The sequence below is a fragment of the Protopterus annectens genome, chromosome 8.part1 (assembly GCF_019279795.1).
Source record: "Protopterus annectens isolate FY-2018-M chromosome 8.part1, PAN1.0, whole genome shotgun sequence".
In the NCBI taxonomy this organism is placed as follows: Eukaryota; Metazoa; Chordata; order Ceratodontiformes; family Protopteridae; genus Protopterus; species Protopterus annectens.
In genome coordinates, this window is record NC_056742.1 from 96,787,047 (window position 1) to 96,809,855 (window position 22,809).

At 44.4% G+C, this 22,809-nt stretch overlaps 1 protein-coding gene across 2 annotated transcripts in view; it reads right to left on the reverse strand.

Moving 5' to 3' along the window:
* CTU2 (cytosolic thiouridylase subunit 2) overlaps window positions 1–22,809 on the reverse strand; it is a 753,975-nt gene that overhangs the window by 352,234 nt on the left and 378,932 nt on the right. For both annotated transcript variants that reach the window (XM_044081705.1, XM_044081704.1), the window contains exon 11: window positions 1,311–1,411. In XM_044081705.1, coding sequence (XP_043937640.1) covers window positions 1,311–1,411 — 101 coding nt within the window. The remainder of the gene's footprint in view (window positions 1–1,310; window positions 1,412–22,809) is intronic.

Genomic DNA, 22,809 nt, shown 5'->3' on the forward strand with positions numbered 1-22,809 from the left:
AATTATTAGTGTTACTTTTTTCTTATCACTTCGCTATCCTGTCAGTATCACATTTTTCAATAATAATAATAACTCTAAGTTATTTTCAATATGATGACAGCAATGAACTTACTAGAGTCTGAGTTTAGCTGTGGCAGTGGCTTGACTCCACCTCTTTATTCTGATGCAAGCCTTTATCAGAGTTGCAGTGCACTTGAACTAAGAGTAATAAAGAAAGGGGTTAACAGGGGCTATCCTTTATCTTGTCAATATTGAGTGAAACTCCCGCAATAACAGAATAAATGGGTTTACACTACATGTAGTCATCAAATCAGAGCCAATCAGTTTTGTGTTTAGAGGTGCTTCTTTTCAGGGTATTGTGCTGGAGTCTATTCAATCACCTCATATGTCTGAAATGGACTTGCTCCCTCTCTCAAAGTAGTTTTGGCATGTATTCTGAAGAGGAAGACTACTGCTGGAAAGCTATTTAGCATGAATAGTAGTGTAAGACCAGTTATTTAAGTAAAACTAACTGTGCCCAAAGCTGACTGTGTCATAATACAGCCATGCCCCAGTACGCTTAGTCCTGCCGAACCAGTTGCTTGCTGCAGCCCTCTCTTGCTTTGTACTGATTTGCAGCCATTGAGGAAAACAGACAGGTGGTCAACTGATTCCTAACAAGAAAAAAGGTCTGTGTCAATGCTACTTGTATATAGCATTTTCTATTCAGCTGTCATCTAAGCCCAAATGTTATTTACTGCTACAGTGACTCTACATAAGTAAAATCTGTAACTGCTGATACATTATACACAACTTTCAGAATTTTAAAACTATTTAGTAATGTTTAGAAGACTGTTTATGAAAACACAGACCATCCATGTCTCATCAGTAATTTGAAAAATAACAACAACAAAAAATCATGGTATCAGATATAAATACTGCTCAGATATTCTTTTGATATAATTAAACCTCTAACATCTAAGCAAACAGTATAGATAGTTTTACTTTAGAAAATGTGCAATTATTCATTCATTCTGATTGCCCACGTTATCCAATTAAGGGTCGCAGGGAAACTGGAGACTCTGGGGGCCCAGTTTCTATGGGTGATCATGAGTGAAAGATTTAATCTTGTTTTCAAATGACATCTAAATAATGGACCCATGTTTTAATTAATCCCTCTCCAATAACAAAGAAAGTAAACACTTATTAACAAACTTTACTGAATTACTGCAAGTCTACTGTCCAGTTAGAGGATGAGGTTTTGGTTCTGAAGAAACAAAGCAGATCATTACACAGCAATTTCTATCACAAATATTGTCACTTTCACATACCAACATGGGTATCTAGAGTGCAAAGGCAGAGAAGGCACCTTTCAGTTGTTTCAGAGAGCTCTGCAGAGGATGATGGGGCAACATTCAGCTTCTCACTTGTCCTGCAGAAACAATTCAAAAACAGACTAATGTTACAGTAGTATGAAAATATGCTGTAACTGTAAATAAACCACTCACTGTCACAACTGAGTTTCACAATCTGAAGTATTCTGTAACTATTTCTCTATTATCATTAACAAAATGGCTAACTAATATTCCTTCTGAGATCTAATGCATCCGTCTATACTCTGACACATGCTTGAACATCCAAAGCAGCCTGCAGCACTGAGCTTTACACAGCAACCCTGAGTGGTTCGTTATATCCCTATAATGCTCATCCTGTCAGGCATTATTGCTTTCTTATAAAATGTGCAGAGAAAACATGCAAAATCAGATCAAATGTGTTTCATGCAGAGGAGAATGCTTGCGAAAGCCACCTATACCTTCCATTTGGTCAGAGATCCTTTCTCCTTTACAGCCTTCAAAATCTCACTGGCAATGATTTTATTGTCACATCATCGAGTCTGACCTGCAATGGAAGATGACTATTATACAGTCAACTTCCATATGTTTTTAACAAGGAAAAATCAAAAACATCTTCATAAAAATGGGGAAAAGACAGTCCAGAAATAACAGCTACTAGGGAAACAAACTTTAAACATGGCACCTCTGCTAGAAAGCTGGTATCATGAACACTGTTTTTATTTGCCATTAGTTTATGCAAATGGCATTAACTGTGGGGAAATTTAACATTGTGAATTCAAATTTTCAGCATGCCATCTATAGACCACTATCACTAAAACCTGACTATGAGGCATTTCTGAAAAGAACTGTGAAATGACACTTACACATTAAACTGCACAATGGCATACACAACAGTTAGACAGAATGGTCCCTAACATGACTAATAGTTTCCAAAATTCTATGTGGCTAAAGCGTTATGTACTTTTACAACAATTAGATAAATAGGCAATGTACTTTAACATTATTTCAACAAATATCCTTAACTCTGACAAAACATAAAAATAATGAGCTCAAATTTCCAACACACTATCCATAATTAACCACCACATGAACTATAACAGTGAAAAAATTCTATCAAAACTTAACACTTGTGGTTCACATTTTTAACATACCATCAGAATGAATCACCCTCACCTAAACCGTTAACAGTGAATTTGTGTAACTCAGACTCCAAAATGAGATCTATAAAAATAACAAGACAATGGACCTGATTCCAAAATACTTGTTCTAACAGTATTTACACTGGAGTAAAGTCACTCACACAGACAACAAGCCTTTTGGAGTCTGACCGCTTGTGTACGCCTGTACATAGATATGCCTTACACTGAGAGCAAGTCTTTCGGAATCAGGGCAGACTTTCATTGGAGTAAGTCACTTAAATTGACAGCAACTCTTTTGGAATCTGGCCTAATGTTTACAAATGGAATTGCATAATGCCACAAAACAGTTTGGTAGAAGGGTCATTAAACTGATAACTAGGAAAATTTCATACAAAAATCCACTTAGTTAAAAAGTTACAACCCTGCAAAACAACCGACTAAATACAATGCCTGAAGGAACTATTTTACATTAAAATACACTTCAAATCATGTACTTATTATACATAACCTACTAAAGACAAAATTCGTACCGAAAAAATATATATACATACTCATTTTACAGGTATCTAATATGGCACAAGGGGGGCGCTTCACAACACCTGAGGATGCAGTCATATCTCCCATGCACACACTCTTGTGCCTTACTCCATACTTGCAAAACTCCCATGAAACACATTCTGCATATATGTATATATATATATATATATATATATATATATATATATATATATATACATATATATAAATGGACACACATATACATACACCACGCACGTACGAATATATGTGTTGGTGTGTGTGTGTGTGTGTGTGTGTATGTATATATATATATATATATATATATATATATATATATATATATATATATATATATATATATATATATACACACACACACACACACTTATATATATAATAAGCAGGGGGCCTGCCCTGTGCAAACAAATACATTATATTTTTGATTCACTTTAAAATGATCAGTCTTTGAACATTTGCTCTTGTGAATGGTCAATATTTTATGAGACAAAACACACATGTGTGTGTGTGTGTGTGTGTGTGTGTGTATATATATATATATATATATATATATACACACACACATACACAAATGTGTGTGTATATGTATGTATATGTTTATCTATATCACACATATATAGTGTGTTATGTATATAAGTACACACGCACACATATACATAAAAGTTTTACATTTTTGAAAGTCCAACAAAAAGTAAAACATAATGCCAATAAAAACTCATACACTAAAAGGCAGCATAATGAAAAAAGGATATTGATAAGGAAGAATCCAAATGAGTAGTAAAAAGAAGTTATGTACTCACCATAACGTTCCATCTGAGTAGTTATAATTCATTTTTCTGCAACCTGTGGGATACGGATTCGTATCGGATCCGAGCCGGCAAGTTTTTTTCTAGCATCTGCTCCAAGCTCCAAGCTCCGAGCTCCTCCCCTTACCCATAATGCCCTACCATCTCCTATCTTCCCCTCAGATCGAGTTTGCTGCAACTGAAAACATAAGCAACTTAACCCAATGAACCAAATCTGAAAAGACAGAACAAGGTGGTCCAGGGGATGGAGGGAGGGAATGTTGCAGAAAAATGAAGTATAACTACTCAGATGGAACGTTATGGTGAGTACATAACTTCTTTATCTGAAGTAGTTAACTTCATTTTATCTGCAACCTGTGGGACAGAGTCCCCAGCTACTCCGATCCTGGGAGGCCCTTATGGAAGGATATTCCTGAGCACCACAGAGCCAAAGGATGCTCTACCCTTCGAAATCAGATCTAATTTGTAATGGTAAATGAAGGTATGTGAATTAGCCCAGGTCACTGCTGCACAAATATCGTCCAAAGGCACCCTAGACCAAAAAGCAGCAGAGGTCGCCATGGACCTGGTAGAGTGAGCCTTAACAATACCAGGAGGAGATAAACCTTTTGCTTTGTAGGCATGTGAAATACAAAGAGTGATCCATCTGGCCAAAGAAACTTTAGAAATAGCTTTTCCCATAAATGCTTTGGAAAAGGAAACAAACAACTGGTCAGTCTTGAGGAAAGACTTTGTTCTATGAAGATAAAAACGAAGCTGTCTATGAACATCTGACAAATGGAGTTTGTATTCATCTTTATTTTGGAAGTTAGGAAAGAAAACGGGCAGATTAATGGACTGGTTTATGTTTGCTTCTGATGCCACTTTAGATAAAAAGGAAGGATTAGTATGGAGGGAGACCCTAGCCTTATAGAAGACCAAATACGGAGGCACGGCAGACAGAGCTTGAAGCTCAGAAACCCACCTAGCAGATGTAATGGCGACTAGGAAAGCGGTCTTCCAGGACAAAAATTTCAAGTCCACCAAAGCTGCAGGTTCGAAATGAGGAGCCACCAATGCCTGTAAAACAAAAGCAAGGTCCCAAGGAGGCAATGAATCCTTGACAGGTGGACGTAACAGAAAGGTACCTTTAAGAAAAGCCTTACACAGCCTAGAGGAGGCTAAGGCCACCATGTTGTCTTCACCAACGTGAAAAGTGGAAATGGCTGCCAATTGTACTTTCACTGTGGTGGAACTAGCTCCTTGCTGAAAGATACCAGACAGGAAATCCAACACCGCTGAAACAGGGGCTGTAAAGGGTTCTATCTTTCTCTGTGAGGCCCAAATGAAAAAGCACTTCCATTTACTGCAATAAAGTTTCCTAGTGAAGTCTTTAAGAGAAGCCACCAGAATGGATTTTACCGGGGATGAAAGACCGGGAGTCCTGGCAATTAACGGAACTTCAGCAACCAGGCTGTAGCTTGAGGCTGCCCAGATCAGGCGAACGTGCCCCCGACGGATGGGAGATTAGATCTGGGCAAGGATCCAGAATGCACGGGGGAGCTAAGAGATGAGACCAAAGGAATGGGAACCAAACCTGATGAGGCCAGAATGGGACAATGAGGATCACTTTGCACAGCAGTTGGCAAGCTTTCTGAAGAAACTTCGGAATGAGTGGCAAAGGTGGATAAGCATACAGAAGCCCGGGGGGGCCAAGCATGGACTAGAGCGTCTCTGGGTACTGCCCCTGATGAGAGAATCAGAGCGAAGAACTCACTGCACTTCGCATTGGAAGGAGATGCGAAGAGATTGCAGCAAGGCTGACCCCATGCAAGGAAGATCTCCTCCGCTACTGACTGTTTCAGAGACCCCTCGTACGGCATCAGAATGGCCCGACTCAATCTGTCCGCTAAAATGTTGGAGCGCCCCGGGATGTGCATTGCTATCAGAAACCGACTGGTGGAGATCGCCCATTCCCACACTGTCATGGCCTCGCGACATAGGGGGTAGGATCTGGTTCCCCCCTGCTTGCTGATATACCAGACAACTGACATGTTGTCTGACCAAATTGCAATCAATCCGAGAGGGAGGACGGTGTGAAAAGCTTCCAATGCTAAAAGCACTGCCCTCATCTCTAGAACATTTATGTGCAACTTGGCCTCTGACTGGGACCACATGCCTTGGACTGTCCTTCCCAAACAGTGCCCCCCCCACCTGAATTGGGAGGCATCCATGGTCACTGTGGCTTGGACTGGAGATGACGCAAAGGGGCGTCGTCCTGACATCTCTGGTGAACTTAACCACCAAAGAAGAGACGTCCTGCAGACGTGACTGATCTTGATCAGAAATGCCATGGGCAGGTCTAGCCAAGACCATTGAACAGCCAGAGTCCATTAAAGAACCCGCATGTGAAGGTGCGCACAAGGGAGAATCGATATGGCGGTAGCCATGGAGCCCAGTGCCCGGAGAACCTCGCTCGCCTTTGGAGACTTGGAGTTCGTTATCTGAGCTATGTGGCACCTGAGGTGTAGGATCCTGTCTGGAGTTAAGAATACCTTCATCTTCAAAGTGTATAGCCATGCCCCAATGAAGTCTAGAACTTGTACTGGTTGCAACTGGGATTTCTGAACACTGACTGTAATTCCCAGTAGATCTGCCAACCAAAAGAAATAATCTCGGGCCAGACACAAATGATGCTTGTTGGGTGCAGCGAAGAGCCAGTCGTCCAGGTATGGAAACACCTGAATACCCTAAAGCCTCAGGCGAGCTGCTACAACTGCATTACCTTGGTGAACACCCTGGGAGCTGTGGTGAGACCAAAGGGTAGCGCTCTGAACTGAAAATGACTGGCTCCCAGCCGGAAGTGCAGAAACCTCCAGGAACGTCTGTGCATTTTGATGTGCTAGTAAGCATCCTGGAGGTTTAACGAGCACATCCAGTCGCACTCTCGGAGACTAGGTAGAATGGACTGTAGGATGACCATCCAGAATTTCTGTTTGGCTACTGACAGGTTTAATGTTGACAGGTCTAGAATGGGCCTGAGGTCCCCCATCTTTTTTGGCACCAAAAATAACCCTGAGTAGACGCCTGATCCGGACTGATCAGGGGGGACCTGTTTGATGGCTCGTTTGAGAAGCAGCTTTGAAACCTCTAGAGCTGCGGCCTCCCTGTGAGCGGGTGAACATCTGGGAGGTGTTTTGTAATATTTGGAGGGGCAACAAAAGGGATAGAGTAACCTCTGGATCATCATCTTCTTTCAGCTGTTCCCGTTAGGGGTCGCCAAAGCGGATCACCCGTTTCCATTTCTTCCTGTCCTCTGCATCTTGCTCTGTCACACCAACCACCTGCATGTCCTCTCTGACTACATCCATAAACCTTATCTTAGGCCTTCCTCTTTTCCTGTTACCTGATAGCTTCATCCTTAGCATCTTTTTCCCAATATACTCTGCATCCCCTCTCAGCACATGTCCAAACCAATGTAATCTTGCCTCTCTGGCTTTGTCTCCAAACCTCCCAACTTGGGCTGACCCTCTAATATACTTATTCCTAATCCTGTCTTCCCTCGTCACACCCAGTGCAAATCTTAACATCTTTAACTCTGCCACATGCAGCTCTGACTCCTGCCTTTTTGTCAATGCCGCTGTCTCCAACCCATATAACATAGCTGGTCTCACTACCCTCTTGTAGACCTTCCCTTTCACTCTTACAGGTACTCGTCTGTCACGAATCACTCCTGACACTCTTCTCCACCCACTCCATCCTGCCTGTACTCTCTTCTTCACCTCTCTTCCACACTCACCATTACTCTGAACTACTGACCCCAAGTATTTAAACTCATCCACCTTTGCCACCTCTACTCCTTGCATCCTCACCATTCCTCTATCCTCCCTCTCATTCACACACATATATTCTGTCTTAGTCCTGCTGACCTTCATTCCTCTTCTCTCTAGAGCATATCTCCATCTCTCCAGGGTCTCCTCCACCTGTTCCCTACTCTCACTACAGATCACAATGTCATCTGCAAACATCATAGTCCATGGGGACTCCTGTCTGATCTCGTCTGTCAACCTGTCCATCACCATTGCAAATAAGAAAGGGCTCAGAGCTGATCCTTGATGTAACCCCCACCTCCACCTTAAATGCATCCGTCACTCCCACCGCAGACCTCAGCGCTGTCACACTACCCTCGTACATATCCTGTACTACTCTTACATACTTCTCTGACACTCCTGACTTCCTCATACAATACCACAACACCTCTCTAGGCACCCTGTCATATGCTTTCTCCAAGTCTACAAAAACACAATGCAACTCCTTCTGACATTCTCTGTACTTCTCCATCAACACTCTCAGAGCAAACATCGCATCTGTAGTGCTCTTTCCTGGCATGAAACCATACTGCTGTTCACTAATCATCACATCCCTTCTTAACCTAGCTTCCACTACTCTTTCCCATAACTTCATGCTGTGACTGATCAATTTAATCCCTCTGTAGTTACTACAGCTGTGCACATCACCCTTATTCTTAAAAATCGGTACCAAAACACTTTTTAACCATTACTCAGGCATCCTCTCACTTTCCAAGATTTCATTAAACAATCTGGTTAAAAACTCCACTGTCATTTCACCTAAACACCTCCATGCTTCCACAGGTATGTCATCTGGGCCAACAGCCTTTCCATTCTTCATTCTCTTCATAGCTATCCTTACTTCCTCCTTGCTAATCCATTGTACTTCATGATTCACTATCCCTACATCATCCACCTTCTCTCCCTCTCATTCTCTTCATTCATCAACCCCTCAAAATACTCTTTCCGTCTCCTCAACACACTCCTCGCTTGTGAGTATGTTTCCCTCACTATCCTTTATCATCTTTACCTGCTGCACATCTTTCCTAGCTTGGTCCCTCTGTCTAGCCAATCGGTACAGGTCCTTTTCACCCTCCTTAGTGTCCAACCTTTCATACAACTCTTCATATGCCTTATCCTTAGCCACCTCTCTCTTTGCTATGCACCTCATCTCCTTATACTCCTGTCTACTTTCTTCATCTCTCTGACAATCCCACTTCTTCTTTGCCAACCTCTTTGCCTGTATACTCTTCTGTACTTCCTCATTCCACCACCATGTCTCCTTGTTGTCCTTCCTCCGTCCCGATGTGATACCAAGCACCTTTCTAGCAGTCTCCCTTACTAGCTCTGCTGTAGTTACCCAGCTATTTGGTAACTCTTCACTGCCACCCAGTGCCTGTCTTAACTCACCCCTGAACTCCACCTCACAATTACCCTTTTTCAATTTCCACCATTTGATCCTTGGTGATGCCCTCACACTCCTCCTCCTCCTCTTCTTGATCACCAACGTCATCCTACAAACCACCTATGCTGCCTAACTACACTTTCTCCAGCCACCACTTTACAGTCTCCAATCTCCTTCAAAATGGCCCTCCTACATAACATATAATCCACCTGTGTGCATCTTCCTCCACTCCTGTATGTCACCCTATGCTCCTCCCTCTTTTTAAAATATGTATTCACCACAGCCATATCCATCCTTTTCGCAAAATCCACTACCATCTGACGTTCTGCATTCCTTTATTTAACACCATACTTACCCATCACTTCCTCATCCCCACTGCTCCCTTCACCAACATGCTCATTTAAATATGCTCCAATCACCACTCTCTCACCCTTGGGTACAGTCATCACCACTTCATCCAATTCACTCCAAAATTTTTCTTTCTCATCCATTGCACACCCAACTTGTGGAGCATATGCACTAACAACATTAATCATTACACCATCAATTTCCAGCTTCATAAACATCAGTCTATCCAACACCCTTTTCACCTCCAAAACACTCTTCGCATACTGTTCCTTCAGAATAACTCCTACGCCATTTCTCCTCCCATCCACACCAAGATAAAACAATTTGAACCCACCTCCGATACACCTAGCCTTACTCCCCTTCCATCTGGTCTCTTGCACACACAATATACCAACCTTCCTTCTGTTCATCATATCAGCTAGCTCTCTCCCTATACCAGTCATACTGCCAACATTCAAAGTTCCGACCCTCACTACCACAGTCCCAGCCTTTCTCCTCTCTTCCTGCCTTCGGCCATGCCTTCCGCCTCTTCTCTCCTTCGGCCAACAGTAGCCCAATTTCCACCAGCACCCTGTTGGCTAACAGTACTGGTGGCGGTCGTTAACCCGGGCCTCGAACGATCCGGTATGGAAATATTAAATGGTAACTGCATGAAAAGAATTTGCGAAGTTTTACGCCGGATGCCCTCCCTGACGCAACCCTCCCCATTTATCCGGGCTTGGGACCGACACAAAGAAATGCACTGGCTTGTGCATCCCCAGTGGCTGGGTTAGAGTAACCTCTGGATATTATCTGTAAAACCCAGCGATCTGTGGTAATGGACTCCTATGCCTCTGGGTGTAAGGACAATCTTCCCCCAACTGCCTCCAGAGTAGGACAGTCAGGCAACCCCTCAGGGCTGCTGACCGGGTCTATCAGAAAAAGGTTCCCTAGACCCAAAATTCCTGGGACCCCCTCAACCTCTGGGTCAGCATCGATCCTGTCCCCCTCTGCCTCTGGGGGAATAGTTGTCCTGAGAATCCCGAGAAAACTGAGATTTAAACTGAGATTTTCGGAACCACATCTTCTTCTGCCCACTTTGATTCCTAGAGAAGGACCGCTGAGGGTTAGAGAAGCGGATCCCAACGGCAGACCAAGTCTTACCGTCCTTTTCGCTCTGGACAAGTGTGTCACATACTGTCTTCCCAAAAAGGGAAGAACCATCATAGGGAGCGTTGATAAACGGACACCATGAAAGGGTCCACGAACTGACAACCTGAGCCAGGCATGACGCCTCATGGCTATGCCTGTCCCAGCCACCCTAGCTGCTCCTTCCATGGCATGGGAAAGGAGTCGCATCGACGTGTTTGAGACTGACTTCAGAGTACACATTTTCGCCAAGAACAACTGTCTGTCCTGTGGTGATAAAGACTCTGTGGGTGACTCAGCGAATTCCGAAGCAAGGTCTCGCTGAAGCCAAATCTCATGTGCCAGATAATTCAGCGCATGGATTGAAAAGGTCGCTGAGGAATAGACTCGCTTCCCAAACCTATCCACCGACCTGGACTCCCTGTCCGAAGAATGGACTGAGGAACTCTCCTGTGCTAGTTCCTTCTTTGTGGCTGCTGCAACCAACATAAAATCAACTGGGGCTCCTTTCGACCAAGGTTGTTTGTCGGAAGGGGGAGATAAAATCTTGTCAGAGCATTTGGGGATGGGCTCTACGGTGTCAGGCTCTTTCCATGCCTTCATGGCGATGAGGTCCACTAAGGGGTCCACTGGCGGGGACACCCAGGAAGTAGATGGGCCCACGCCAAAGGCCTCCATGAACACTGACTCGTCCCCAGAAGGTTTTGGGGCTGACCAACCTCCTCTCTGGGGGAGGATCTCCATAATTTCTCCGAAGGAGACGTCTTCGGGAGGTGACCTGGGGGAACATTCTCCTTCATCTAAGTCTGTGTCTGTAGTGAGGGCCTCGGGGGAGTCCAAGTGCCTCCTTTTGCACTTGCGCTTACGGTGACCCTCTTCAGTGGGACTCTCAGAAGGGGATACGTGGGCTGCAGGGGTTTCCTCAGGGAAAATAACCTGGGAATCCTCTGGCATGGGCTGTCCCTGAGACAGGATGAAGGGAGTTGTCGCCAAATTCAGGGGGGCCTGGGTGGTATCCGAGGGGATGGGCTGGGGTCTCAATCCCTGGGAGAGAACCCTCTCCACCACTCCGAAGGCCGAGGGAGAGTGGACCTCCTTAGCACCCAGTAAGGAAGACGCCCTCCCCGGATCCAAAGCGGGGACTGGAGCCGAAGCCAGGGTAGCCTGAGGTCTGCGGGAACAGATCGGATCCAAAAAGTCAGAACCGAAGAATCCATTCCCTCACATTCACTCCCTGTCCGCGGCTCTGAGAGTCACTTGAATCCGAACAAGTCGGATCTGAGGAACTCAAGGTAACAGCCGGAGTCGAGGTTGGAGAAACCGTCGGCGCCGAGCTACCAGCTCCGAAAACCCTCGGATCCAAGAGCCCCAAAGCCGAAGCACGGATAGGGGAAAGAGAGATGGGGCAAACAAGAGGCATGGAGGTCCCCCCTCCAGAGGGAGAGGGGCCTGGCAAGACTCCCATCTGAATTTGGGTCTGAATGAATCTCCGCATCATCCTGTCCATGTCCGATAGGCTCCGAGTCGACCTCAAAGAGGCCACCAACTCAGATCTGGCTGGTCTGCGCAATGGGGAGGAAGGCCTTGGGTCCGAATGTTCCAATGGCTCTGGTGAAAAATGAGGAGACCGGAGCCGTGGAGAAACAGGCCTCATGGTTTAGAAGGGGGACTAAGAAAGAGCTCCCCTGTCTGGGGATCTCTTGCGATGTCTGTCCTTTTTCTTCTCCCTATCCTCTCTGTGCCTTTCTTTATCTTTTTCTTTTTCCTTGTCAGCCACACTGACTGTAGATTTGTCCTTAGAAGACCCATCACCAGAAGAAGAGGGAGGTTGAGTCCCTGTCTGGGTGGGAGGTAGAACACGAGAGACAGAGGCAGATTCCAGCATGGCAGCAGGGAGAAGGCCTTTGGCTACTAACTTGGCCTTCCCATCCCTAAGGGCCCTCGGATTGAAACCAGAACAGATAGCACATTGAGTGGACAAATGTGCCACTCCAAAGCAAATCACACACAGAGTGTGACCATCAGCCGAGGAGAGCTTATGGCCACACTCTGTACATTTTTTGAAAACAGGCTTCGGCTGTTCGGCTGATCAGCCATAGTCCTGCACCCAAAAGTACAAACACTATCTACCAGAAAAACCACACACAAACACAGGTAGGGGAAGGGCAGGCCGAACTACTACTCTCTGTAAAACTTTTTTTTGACACCGACGAACAAGCGAGACACTAAAAAGGGGAGGAAGGGAAAATATTCACTCAACATAAACTAGATACAAGAAATAATACCACTTACTATCCCTGAGCTCAGAGCAAAGGAGACCATGATACACACTACTGGTGCGGCAAATGAGATCTGGGAGAAGATAGGAGATGGTAGGGCATTATGGGTAAGGGGAGGAGCTCGGAGCTTGGAGCAGATGCTAGAAAAAAAGTTGCCAGCTCGGATCCGATACGAATCCGTATCCCACAGGTTGCAGATAAAATGAAGTTAACTACTTCAGATCTAGTTTTTCTTTACGGATCAAAAATGTATTCATGCAAAAACATTAAACAAGTTAGTAATTCATATTAAAATTACCTCAAATGCATAATACACAAATGTATGAAACAAGAATCAATTTAAATGATTTGTTTTATGAACTTGTACAGTTTAAATTCAAACACTGAATGCAGCAATATTTAAATGTTAACTTATACTGCAGTACAATTTCACTAAAAAAATTGTGTTCTTCTTAGACACAGGGTCGGCCTTAGGTCAAGTGGTGCCCTAGGCAAAAGGTATCCACAGCACCTCCCCACACCACTGGTGCCCCCATTCTGATCTATTTATACCATCCAGTTTACCGGAAAAGCACCCCTGCTAAAGCGGTGCCCTAGGCGGCTGCCTAGCTGGTATATGCCTAAGGCCGGCTATGCTTAGGCACCAAGTAGTGTTAGTGTTTCAGAAGGTAGCACACATGCCTTTGGTGCCAGAAGACCAGAAGGCTGTGGGTGCTAATCCCACCCTGGGTGATTGGATTGATTTTATGATACTAACACTGCAGTGCGGTATAACGGGGATGCTGCACTCCTGAGTGTACCATCCTTCGGATGAAATGTTGTACCAAGGCTCCATCTTCCTGAGTTGAAGGTAGCTCAGTTGGATGTAAAAGGTCTCATGGCTTTTCCAAAATGAGTAGGGGGGTTTATTAAAACCATGCATTCTTTTATTTCCAAACAAACATTCTTACATATTTACATCACAACAGTTGATATATATACTTTTTGCATTCCATTCTTTTCAACCTCCACCTTTCATTCATAGCTAAAATGTAATACTTTTTTAATTTCTGCATAATCCCATTTCTTGTTATATAAAGCTTCACATTTTGTCAAACAATTTTCATATACAAGTATTGTGTTATACTCATTTTCATTCCATTCCATATTTTCGTAGCAATACCGAATAATTTATATCTTTACCAATTCTCTTTGTCTACCAGTTTTCTTTCTTTCTTCACAAAATACTTTTACTCTACTACATAAACTAAAACACTGCTGGTGATGCCTTGCTAGTCTTTCCCACCTACCCTACCTTTTGTTGATCTGCTTTTTAAACCTGGTGATTTTAAAGTGCCCACCCCTACTGTAAATTGAGTTTAATAAGCTCTTCCCTTTCTACACTGTTGTTAATATATTGAATTACTTATTTACTTTTTCTTGTGCTGATATTGAAAAAGTACATTTTGCCTCTCATTGTCTGCTCTACTGATTTACTTTATCTGAACTCATTATCTAACTAGCGGTTGTATAAATTAGTGTATTTTTGTACTCTAAGAAGCACTTCTTGTTACATCAAGAGGTCAGTGGATTTTCCATCTAGTGCCCTGGGAGGTAGTGTGGTCTGTTAGGTTGGGGAAACCCTTGAGATTTCTGCATGTAGCGTTACTGCCTGGGATGGCTTATTCCACAGTTTATCTTGTTTTTAATGCCTTTATAAATTCTGTACAATTGAGTGGCTCTTGGCTCATTTATACAAAGCAAAGTACTTTTACTGAATAATAACACTTTTAAAAGCTGTTTTAAAGTACACTTTTGTATCCGTATCTTTAAGTTTGTTTGTGGCAGCATTTCACTCTGGGTACTCCTTTACGGTGCTTTTACATTAGAAGGACTGGGATTACTCATCTAGTGGCAGTAGGTGTTTACCTGGTCTATATGAGCTGAGAAAGACAGAAAAAAAAGGTCTCCAAGTATTTTTTGCACTTCTCTTATACTGTGACTGTACTTCAGCCGTTTCAAAAAAATCTGTACTGTCTACTGCTGCTTTACACAATCAATTGCATTATACTACATTGCATCTGTTAGTTGTAGGGTTGTTGTACGTAGTTTGTGTGGTCTGGTTACACTTGTGCTCCAAACTAGTTATTCAAAATTTAGAAGGTGTTTTTCTATATCCTTGCAGCAAAAGTGTGCTGATCTAACCTGTCTGAGTTGGGGATTCCTGGTGAAAGGCTTACTGTATGCTTTCCTGATTGGTAGTTAACTTAAACTTGTTTCTCTTTGCTTGTATTTAAGCCTCGCATTTGTGCAGTGCTGCTCTTTGCTCAGTGGCAGTTAGCAGTGCATGTATAAAAGCAAAAGCCTAGAAGCTCAGTTTTTCCCTAAACAGCCATCAGTAAAACCCTTCCAAGCTTTTCTGCTCCTCTAGGAGCAACTCAGTTGTGGAATGAGCAGCGTTGCCTTACTGATCAACCTTAGCATACACAAAGTTTAGGCTACTCTTGTAGTTTTAGTGCTACCAGCACAGTCCTGTCAAATTAACCCATTCTCTTCCCTAATAAAACAAAGCAAGAGCCCGTCATCATGGATGGGCAGTTTCCCATCATCTCTCTGGCCAGCCTGATAGACATGGGCATCCTGATGCAATCTAGCTATTGTCTCATGTATACTGGCAACCACTTAATAGTGAAACAAATACTTTATGTGAGAGATGTGGTTACACTATGAAAATGGAGACAAGACTCTCACATAAGGACAAATTGCAAAATGGGTTGTCAGAACACACACACAAACACACACACACTTCCCATACTAAATAAGGGCACGACACATAAGCCAACATATGCAGAAGTACTCACTAGTAACTTAACAAAAGATCAGACACCTCCCAAACAGAAACCATTTACACACATAATGCAACAAACAACCACAACACATAACTACCCACACACCCAAACACAAACACACACCAGTGTTTCAGCAAATATGCCCAGGAGGTGTAACACACAAAATCTAATGTATCGGTCATAGGTGACTCCACTGTGACACACATGGATGTTCATAGGTCATAGGTGTGTACTAGGTTAATGGCCCTAGAGCCTTTACAAGCCTAGCCCATAGAAGTGCCCTGGCATCGTGCCACCCGATGTTAGTTCCCAGTCCCTCTATCAAGTAGGGCCACTGGTGTGATCCCCAGAGTGAACTTTCTATTTCCCATCCATTCATCAAGATTTCTCTTGAAGAGGGCCAGTGAGGTGCTCTGCTTGACACGTATAGGAAGTCTAATCCAGAGCACGAGCAGTCTCTGGGTTATGAGCCTGTCCCTCCAGCATGTTCTGTTGATTGTGGTAATGAGGTTGAGGTCAAAGTGAAGCTTCAATAGTGGAGTCAGGAGAAAAATCATCATCCAAGGCCATTTCACCAGGCCAATGAGTCTAGGATGCATAGGCCAAGAAGTGCTCATCTGAGACTGATTCACCCACTTCATCCTCAGAAGAAGTATCGAAGCATCTCTTTTCAGGAGTGAAAGGAGAAATAGTATTTATAGGCCCTGCAAAGGATGGTGTCCTAAGTGCTATTATGGCCTTAAATAGGCCCTGTGAAAAGTAGAGCCACTCCTTTTCTTTGAACGTGGGAGGGAATGTAACATTTTTAGCTTTTTGTTTCTTTTTCCTAGGTGCGATGTCCACTTTGACTAAATGCGGTGGCTCCAACCCCTGACAAACCTCAATGAGCAACCCTAGAATTTCCACTTTAACGAAGATCTGCCTTATGCCTTTGGGTCTTTCAGAAATTAAGCATGGTTCACCCTTTTCACCATCATCAGTAACTTCAGTCCTTTCAAATGTGTGAACTTCAAATGCCATACTGACCTCTGGCAGGGTTGTGGTAGTGGGAGTCTGAGTAGATGGGCATACAGTGGGTTCTGAAACATAAAGACTAACTAGGCAGTCATCATTTCAGGCCAAGGCATCATACTTTTTCTTTGGAACATATGGAATATCAGGGGTATTAGGGTCTGACATCTTTGCTTGGGTGAGGTGCTTAAGGCACTGAGTTTTCAAATAGGAAAAGAGAAAAAACATGCATTTTTATGGTCACTGGAACAAAGGACTGACAGACTCTACAACTTTTGTAGTCATGGTCTGCATTTAAGTAGAAAAGGCACTGGGAATAGACAGCCTTATTCACAATCTGCCTGCCACAATCACACTTCTCCCTCCTAGCTGGTATCTAATGGAGCAACAAACAGCAATATAATTGAGAAACAAATAAGGAAAATTACCCAATGTGGCACTTATCTGAACCAGTGAAGACCAACGGTTGTGAGACCTGAATTAGTACTGGTATTGAGATAGTCTGAGGATTTATACGAATACGCCCACTTATGCACCCTTACACCTGCATGCTTAGATTGGACATATGGCTATGTACAGATGGACAGCCAGGTTATCTGGCGAGAAAACCCAAAGGTTTGGAATATTGCAACAGTGACTTAAGGAAGGATGACACCATCTGCTTCAGTGGGAGAAGTCAAGGCCAAAACACTGACAGCTTTTAAAACAGGGGTGCCACTTCTGTCTGGGCCAAAAGTGAATTACCAAATCTACTTTCAACATCACCTTACAGACAGCCATCAAAACTTTCTCAGTAACAAAAAAGAGTCCGTGCAAGTGTATGTCTGTTCATAAACAAGAAATTATGTACTCCCCATAACGTTCGATGTATGTAGTCCATCTCGCCTTACATTCTTACCCGTGGGTTCAGAGCCGGCCCTCGGCTCCGACTCGGCCATACTCTAGCTCGAATTCTTCATTTGGCTCGTGGCTAAGAGGTATCCCATCATGCAACAGGTCGATTCCCCAGATCTTGTTTGCTGCAAGCTCACACATGTACACACTGAGAAGAAGAACCCCAACAGAAAGGACTACTGACACCTAGAGATAATACCTCCAGGTCCTCCAGTAGGGGGAAGGAGGGAGGGTTAGTAAGAATATAAGGCGACATAGACTACATACATCGAACGTTATGGTGAGTACATAACTTCTTGATGTTATGTAGTCCAATCTCGCCTTCATTCTTACCCATGGCACAGCATCCCTAGCACCTTGATCTTGGGTGGCTCAGTGAAAAATACTCTTGAGCACCGTGGAACCAAAGGAAGATCTGCCTCTAGAGACCAGATCTAATTTATAGTGACTAATAAAGGTATGAGGTGAAGCCCATGTTGCTGCAGCACAAAAAACATCCATAGACATCCTAGCCTGAAACGCAGTTGAGGTAACCACAGATCGTGTAGAATGAGCCTTCACTTTAAAGGGTAATTCTCTGCCATTGGAAGCATAAATACATGAGATGCAATCAGAGATCCAGCGAGACAAGGTTACCTTAGAAACAGGAACCCCAAGTCTAGTGTCTGAAAATGAGACAAACATTTGATCTGATTTCCTAAAATCTTTTGTCCTATGTAAATAGAAACGCAATTGTCTATGAATATCTAGCTGATGAAACTTAAATTCTGTCCTGTTGGAGAATTCAGGAAAAAACACAGGCAACTCAATGGATTGGCTGATATTGACATCAGAGGCAACCTTTGGAACAAAGGAAGGGTTGGTTCTTAAGGAGACCCTTTCTTTGTGAAACACCAAATAAGGTGGCCTAATCGATCATGCCTGGAGTTCAGACTCGCCTAGCTGAAGTTATGGCTACCAAGAATACTGTCTTCCATGACAAGAATTTAATGTTACACATAGCTGCGGGCTCAGACAGAGTTGAGGTGAGCTTCTGTAGTACAAAACTGAGGTCCCATGGCATCACTGGATCAAAGACTGGAGGTCGGAGTAACAATGTCCCTCTCAGAAAAGCCCTACAAAGCCTATGAGGCATAAGGTTGGGCTCATTAGCAACGTGAAAGGTAGAAATCACTGCCAATTGCACTTTAATGGCTGCTGCAGCTGAACCCTGACTGAACAGTTGAGAAAGAAATTCCAATATTGCCGAAATAGGCGCTGTATAAGGATCACTATGTCTCTCATGGGCCCAAACAGAAAATCTCTTCTACTTGCTGGAATAAAACTGCCTGGTAGAAGGCTTGTGGGAAGATGATAGAATAAGGACCACTTCTGGGGAAAAATCATGAAGCCTGACTAAGGACGGAACTGGAGCAGCCAAGCTGTCAACTTGAGGGTCTGGATGGAGGGATGGAACTGTCCTGACATATGAGTCAGCAGATCTGGAGCTGGGTTCAGAATCCAGGGATTGTCCATTAGACAGGGCTGAAGGAAGGGAAACCAAATCTGACGAGGCCAGTGTGGGGCAATGAGGATCATTTTGCTTCCCAAAGACATTGCTTCCTGAATGACCTTTGATATCACAGGTAACAGTGGAAAGGCATAGAGAAGACCGGAGGGCCAATCGTGAGCACAGCATCCCTGGGTGTCTCCCCCTCTTGGGGAATAAGGGTGAAATAGCTGCTGCATTTGGCATTGAGGGGGCTGGCAAATTGATCGCTGCAAGGCTGACCCCATCTGTGGAATATCTCTTCCGCAAAATAATTGTTCAGGGACTACTCGTGAGGCATTAGGATAGCTCTGCTCAGGCTGTCGGCAATCACGTTGGACTTCCCCGGTACATGCGTGTTCTCAAAGTGCCTCTCTGCAAAGGGGGTATGATTTGGTTTCTCCCTGTTTGTTCAGGTACCATACTACTGACATGTTGTCTGAGTGGATTGCAATTGTCCCTAGAGGGAGAAAGCTCTGAAGTGCTTGCAGTGCTAATAGCACTGCTCTCATCGCCAAGACACTGATATGCAAATAGGTCCCGTGATCCTGCCATGTGCTTTAGACAGTCCTGCCAAGATAATGCCCCCCCACCAATCTGGAAGGCATCCGTGGTCACCGTGGCAACTGGAGGATATCGGACAAAAGGTTTGCCCACATTGAGATTGCTGGCCTGAAGCCACCAGCATAGATCTCGCTTGCACATGTCCGTAATCAGAATAGAATGGGAGAGTGGAAGATGTTGTAGTGACCACTGGGTGAAAAGCAGCCACAGAAGAACCCTCATGTGTAGTCTGGCAAGGGGAACTAGCATGATCGCGGCAGCCATGGTCCCTAATAACTTGAGGACCAGTTTGCCTTGACCTTCCTCAATAGTAGTAAGGCGTAGACCTGCTGTTGCCGAATTCTCTCTTCTGGTAAGAAGGCCCTCATGAGCACCGTATCTAGTTCGGCGCAGATAAAAGTGACATGCTGCGAGGGCAACAAGGTAGATTTTTTTTCAATTTGGAGTAATTCCTAATCTTTGGCACAGTGCAATGGTGGCGTCCCTGGTCTGTAACAGTAGATGCCTGGTGGTGGCAGAAAGGAGCCAGTCGTCCAAGTACGGAAACACTGGGAATCCCTGACGTCTCAAGTGAGCCGTTACCACTGCCATGCATTTGATGAACACCCTGGGGGCTGTGGTGAGACCAAAGGGCAAAGCATGAAACTGAAAATGACTGGCTCCCAGCTGGAAGCGTAGATGACTTCTTGATGCCCTGTCCATCTTGATATGGTAGTAAGCATCTTTGAGGTCGATGGAGCACATCCACACATCTTTCCCTAACAGAGGGAGTATTGACTGCAAGGTGACCATGTGGAACTTGGACTTTTGTACATGAAGGTTCAATCGGCTGAGATCCAAAATGGATCTCAGGTCCCCTGTTCTTTTCGGCACCAAAAAGAATCTGGAGTAAGTCCCTAATCCTACTTGGTCTGTGGGGACAGGCTGGATGGCTCCCTTTGAAAGCAACATTTTTATTTCTAAAGTTGTGGAATCCCTGTGACTGGGTGGAACTTCTGGGATTATCTTGGTTGGCAGGGGAGAAGAAGAGAAGGGAACATGATAACCTCTGGAAATTATCTTTAATACCCACTCGTCTTGGGTGATGTCTTGCCAGGCTTCTGGGTATAAAGAAATGCGACCCCCGACAGGCTCCAGAGATGCACAGTTGGGCCTCCCTTCAGGAGCGCTGGTAGGGAGAACCACGAAAGGAATCACGGTCCCCCTGGTTACGTGGGCCTCCTCTGCCTCTAGGGGGGCGTCTTCCTGAATTTCCACCCCTCCCGTGCCTCCGGAGGGGGAATAATTGTGTGCGCCCCGAAAAAATCTCTGCGACTTTCTGAACCACATTTTCCCACTCTTCTGGCCCTTGGGATAAGGTCTAGAAGGCATGGAAAAACAGACTCCCATGGCAGACGGGGTTTTTCCTTCTTGTCCACACCTAGTGAGAGTGTCCTTCAACTTGGTTCCGAACAAAGTACAGTTTTGTACCTACCATAAATGTAGATGTTCGAGTGAACACCCTGCTGCAGTCATCACACTTGAGTTATCCTGTCGTCAGGAGGTCCCGCAGTCGGCCGGAATTCCAAAGTCTTGGTCCGGTGTCGGTTGCTGTCGCTTCTTCCCTGACGTCAGTGTGCCAGGGGTATATATATATATTGCAACCAACGCCATTTTCTTCAGTTTTTCTTGCCCCAGATGTCAGGTGCCCCCAAAAAGGTGGTCAATAATTAGTACCAAATTGAGTAAATTTTGCACAGACACAAAATCCCTCCAGCTATAAGCAAATACATCAGGAAGGTATTGCAGAGATTTTAGCCAGTTAGTTCAGAGGGGATGGAGGGAGGGTAACCTGGACTGCAGCAGGGTGTACACTCGAACATCTACATTTATGGTAGGTACAAAACTGTACTATGCTCATCGTGTTACCCTGCTGCAGTCATCACACTTGGGTTGAATCCCAAAGCTAAGGATGGGTGGAGGAATGACAGAGGGTTGGAGGAGGCTATCAGGCCCTGCAGAACTGCAGTGGCGAAGCCTGCCCTAGTCTTAGAGTAAAGTGGTAAGTGATAGTGTTTGGTAAAGGTGTGCACTGAACTCCAAGTTGCAGCTTCCAAAATCTCCTTGGTTGGAACCCCCCTGAGAAAAGCTGTAGATGTAGCTGTTGCCCTGGTAGAGTGGGGCCTAATGGTAGCAGGAACTGGTTTTCCATGATGGGTATAGCAGAAAGGTATGCAATGTCCTATCCATTTGGAAATGGTTTGTTTTGAAATAGCCTTCCCTTGTGAAGCTGTAGCATAGGATACAAAGAGCTGGTCAGATTTTCTGAAAGCCTTAGCTTTATCCAAGTAGTAACGAAGTTGCCTGTGAATGTCCAAGGAATGCAGGAGTCTCTCACCTTTGTTCTGTGGATTTGGGAAGAAGGTGGGTAAGTGGATGGTTTGATTTAAAGCCACACTGGAAACCACCTTAGGCAAAAAGGAAGGATTAGTTCATAGAAAAACTCTGTCTTGATGAAAAATGAGGAAAGGTTCCACTGCCATTAGTGCCTGCAGCTCTGAGACTCTTCTAGATGAAGTTATTGCTAGCAGCAGGGCAGTCTTCCATGATAGGAACTGAAGATCTGCAGAAAAAGCTGGTTCAAAGGGAGGTAGCGTTAGTTTTTCCAGAACAAAATTGAGGTCCCATGTTGGCGTAGGTGCTCTCCTGGGGGGGGTCTAATGTTTTTTACCCCTCTGAGGAACTGCCTTAGAAGTGGATGCGAAAATAAGGGTGGATCCGTGCTGTAGTGGGCTGAAATAGCTGAAGCATGGATTTTAATGGAGGAGAAGGAAAGTCCCTTGTGCAACATCTCAGTTAAGTGCTGTAGAATGTGAGGCATGTGAGGCTGAAATGTGTCTTGGCCTTTAGCTTAGTTCCAGGCACAAAACCTTTTCCATTTGTCCGAATAAGCCTTCCTGGTGCTTGGCCTCCTAGCTTCCAGAATAACATGCATAACTGCTTGGGAAAGAGGAGCCGGCTGGATGCTTAGGTGATTTTCCATGCAGCCGGATTTAAGGTTTTGAGTTGGTTGTGAAGAATCTGATTGTTTTGTTGTGTGAGCAAATGGGTAATTTGTGGTAAGATCCAAGGTGGGCCATGAGCCATATTTCTCAATAGTGGGTACCAGTGCTGGCGTGGCTAGTCTGGGGCTATGAGAATC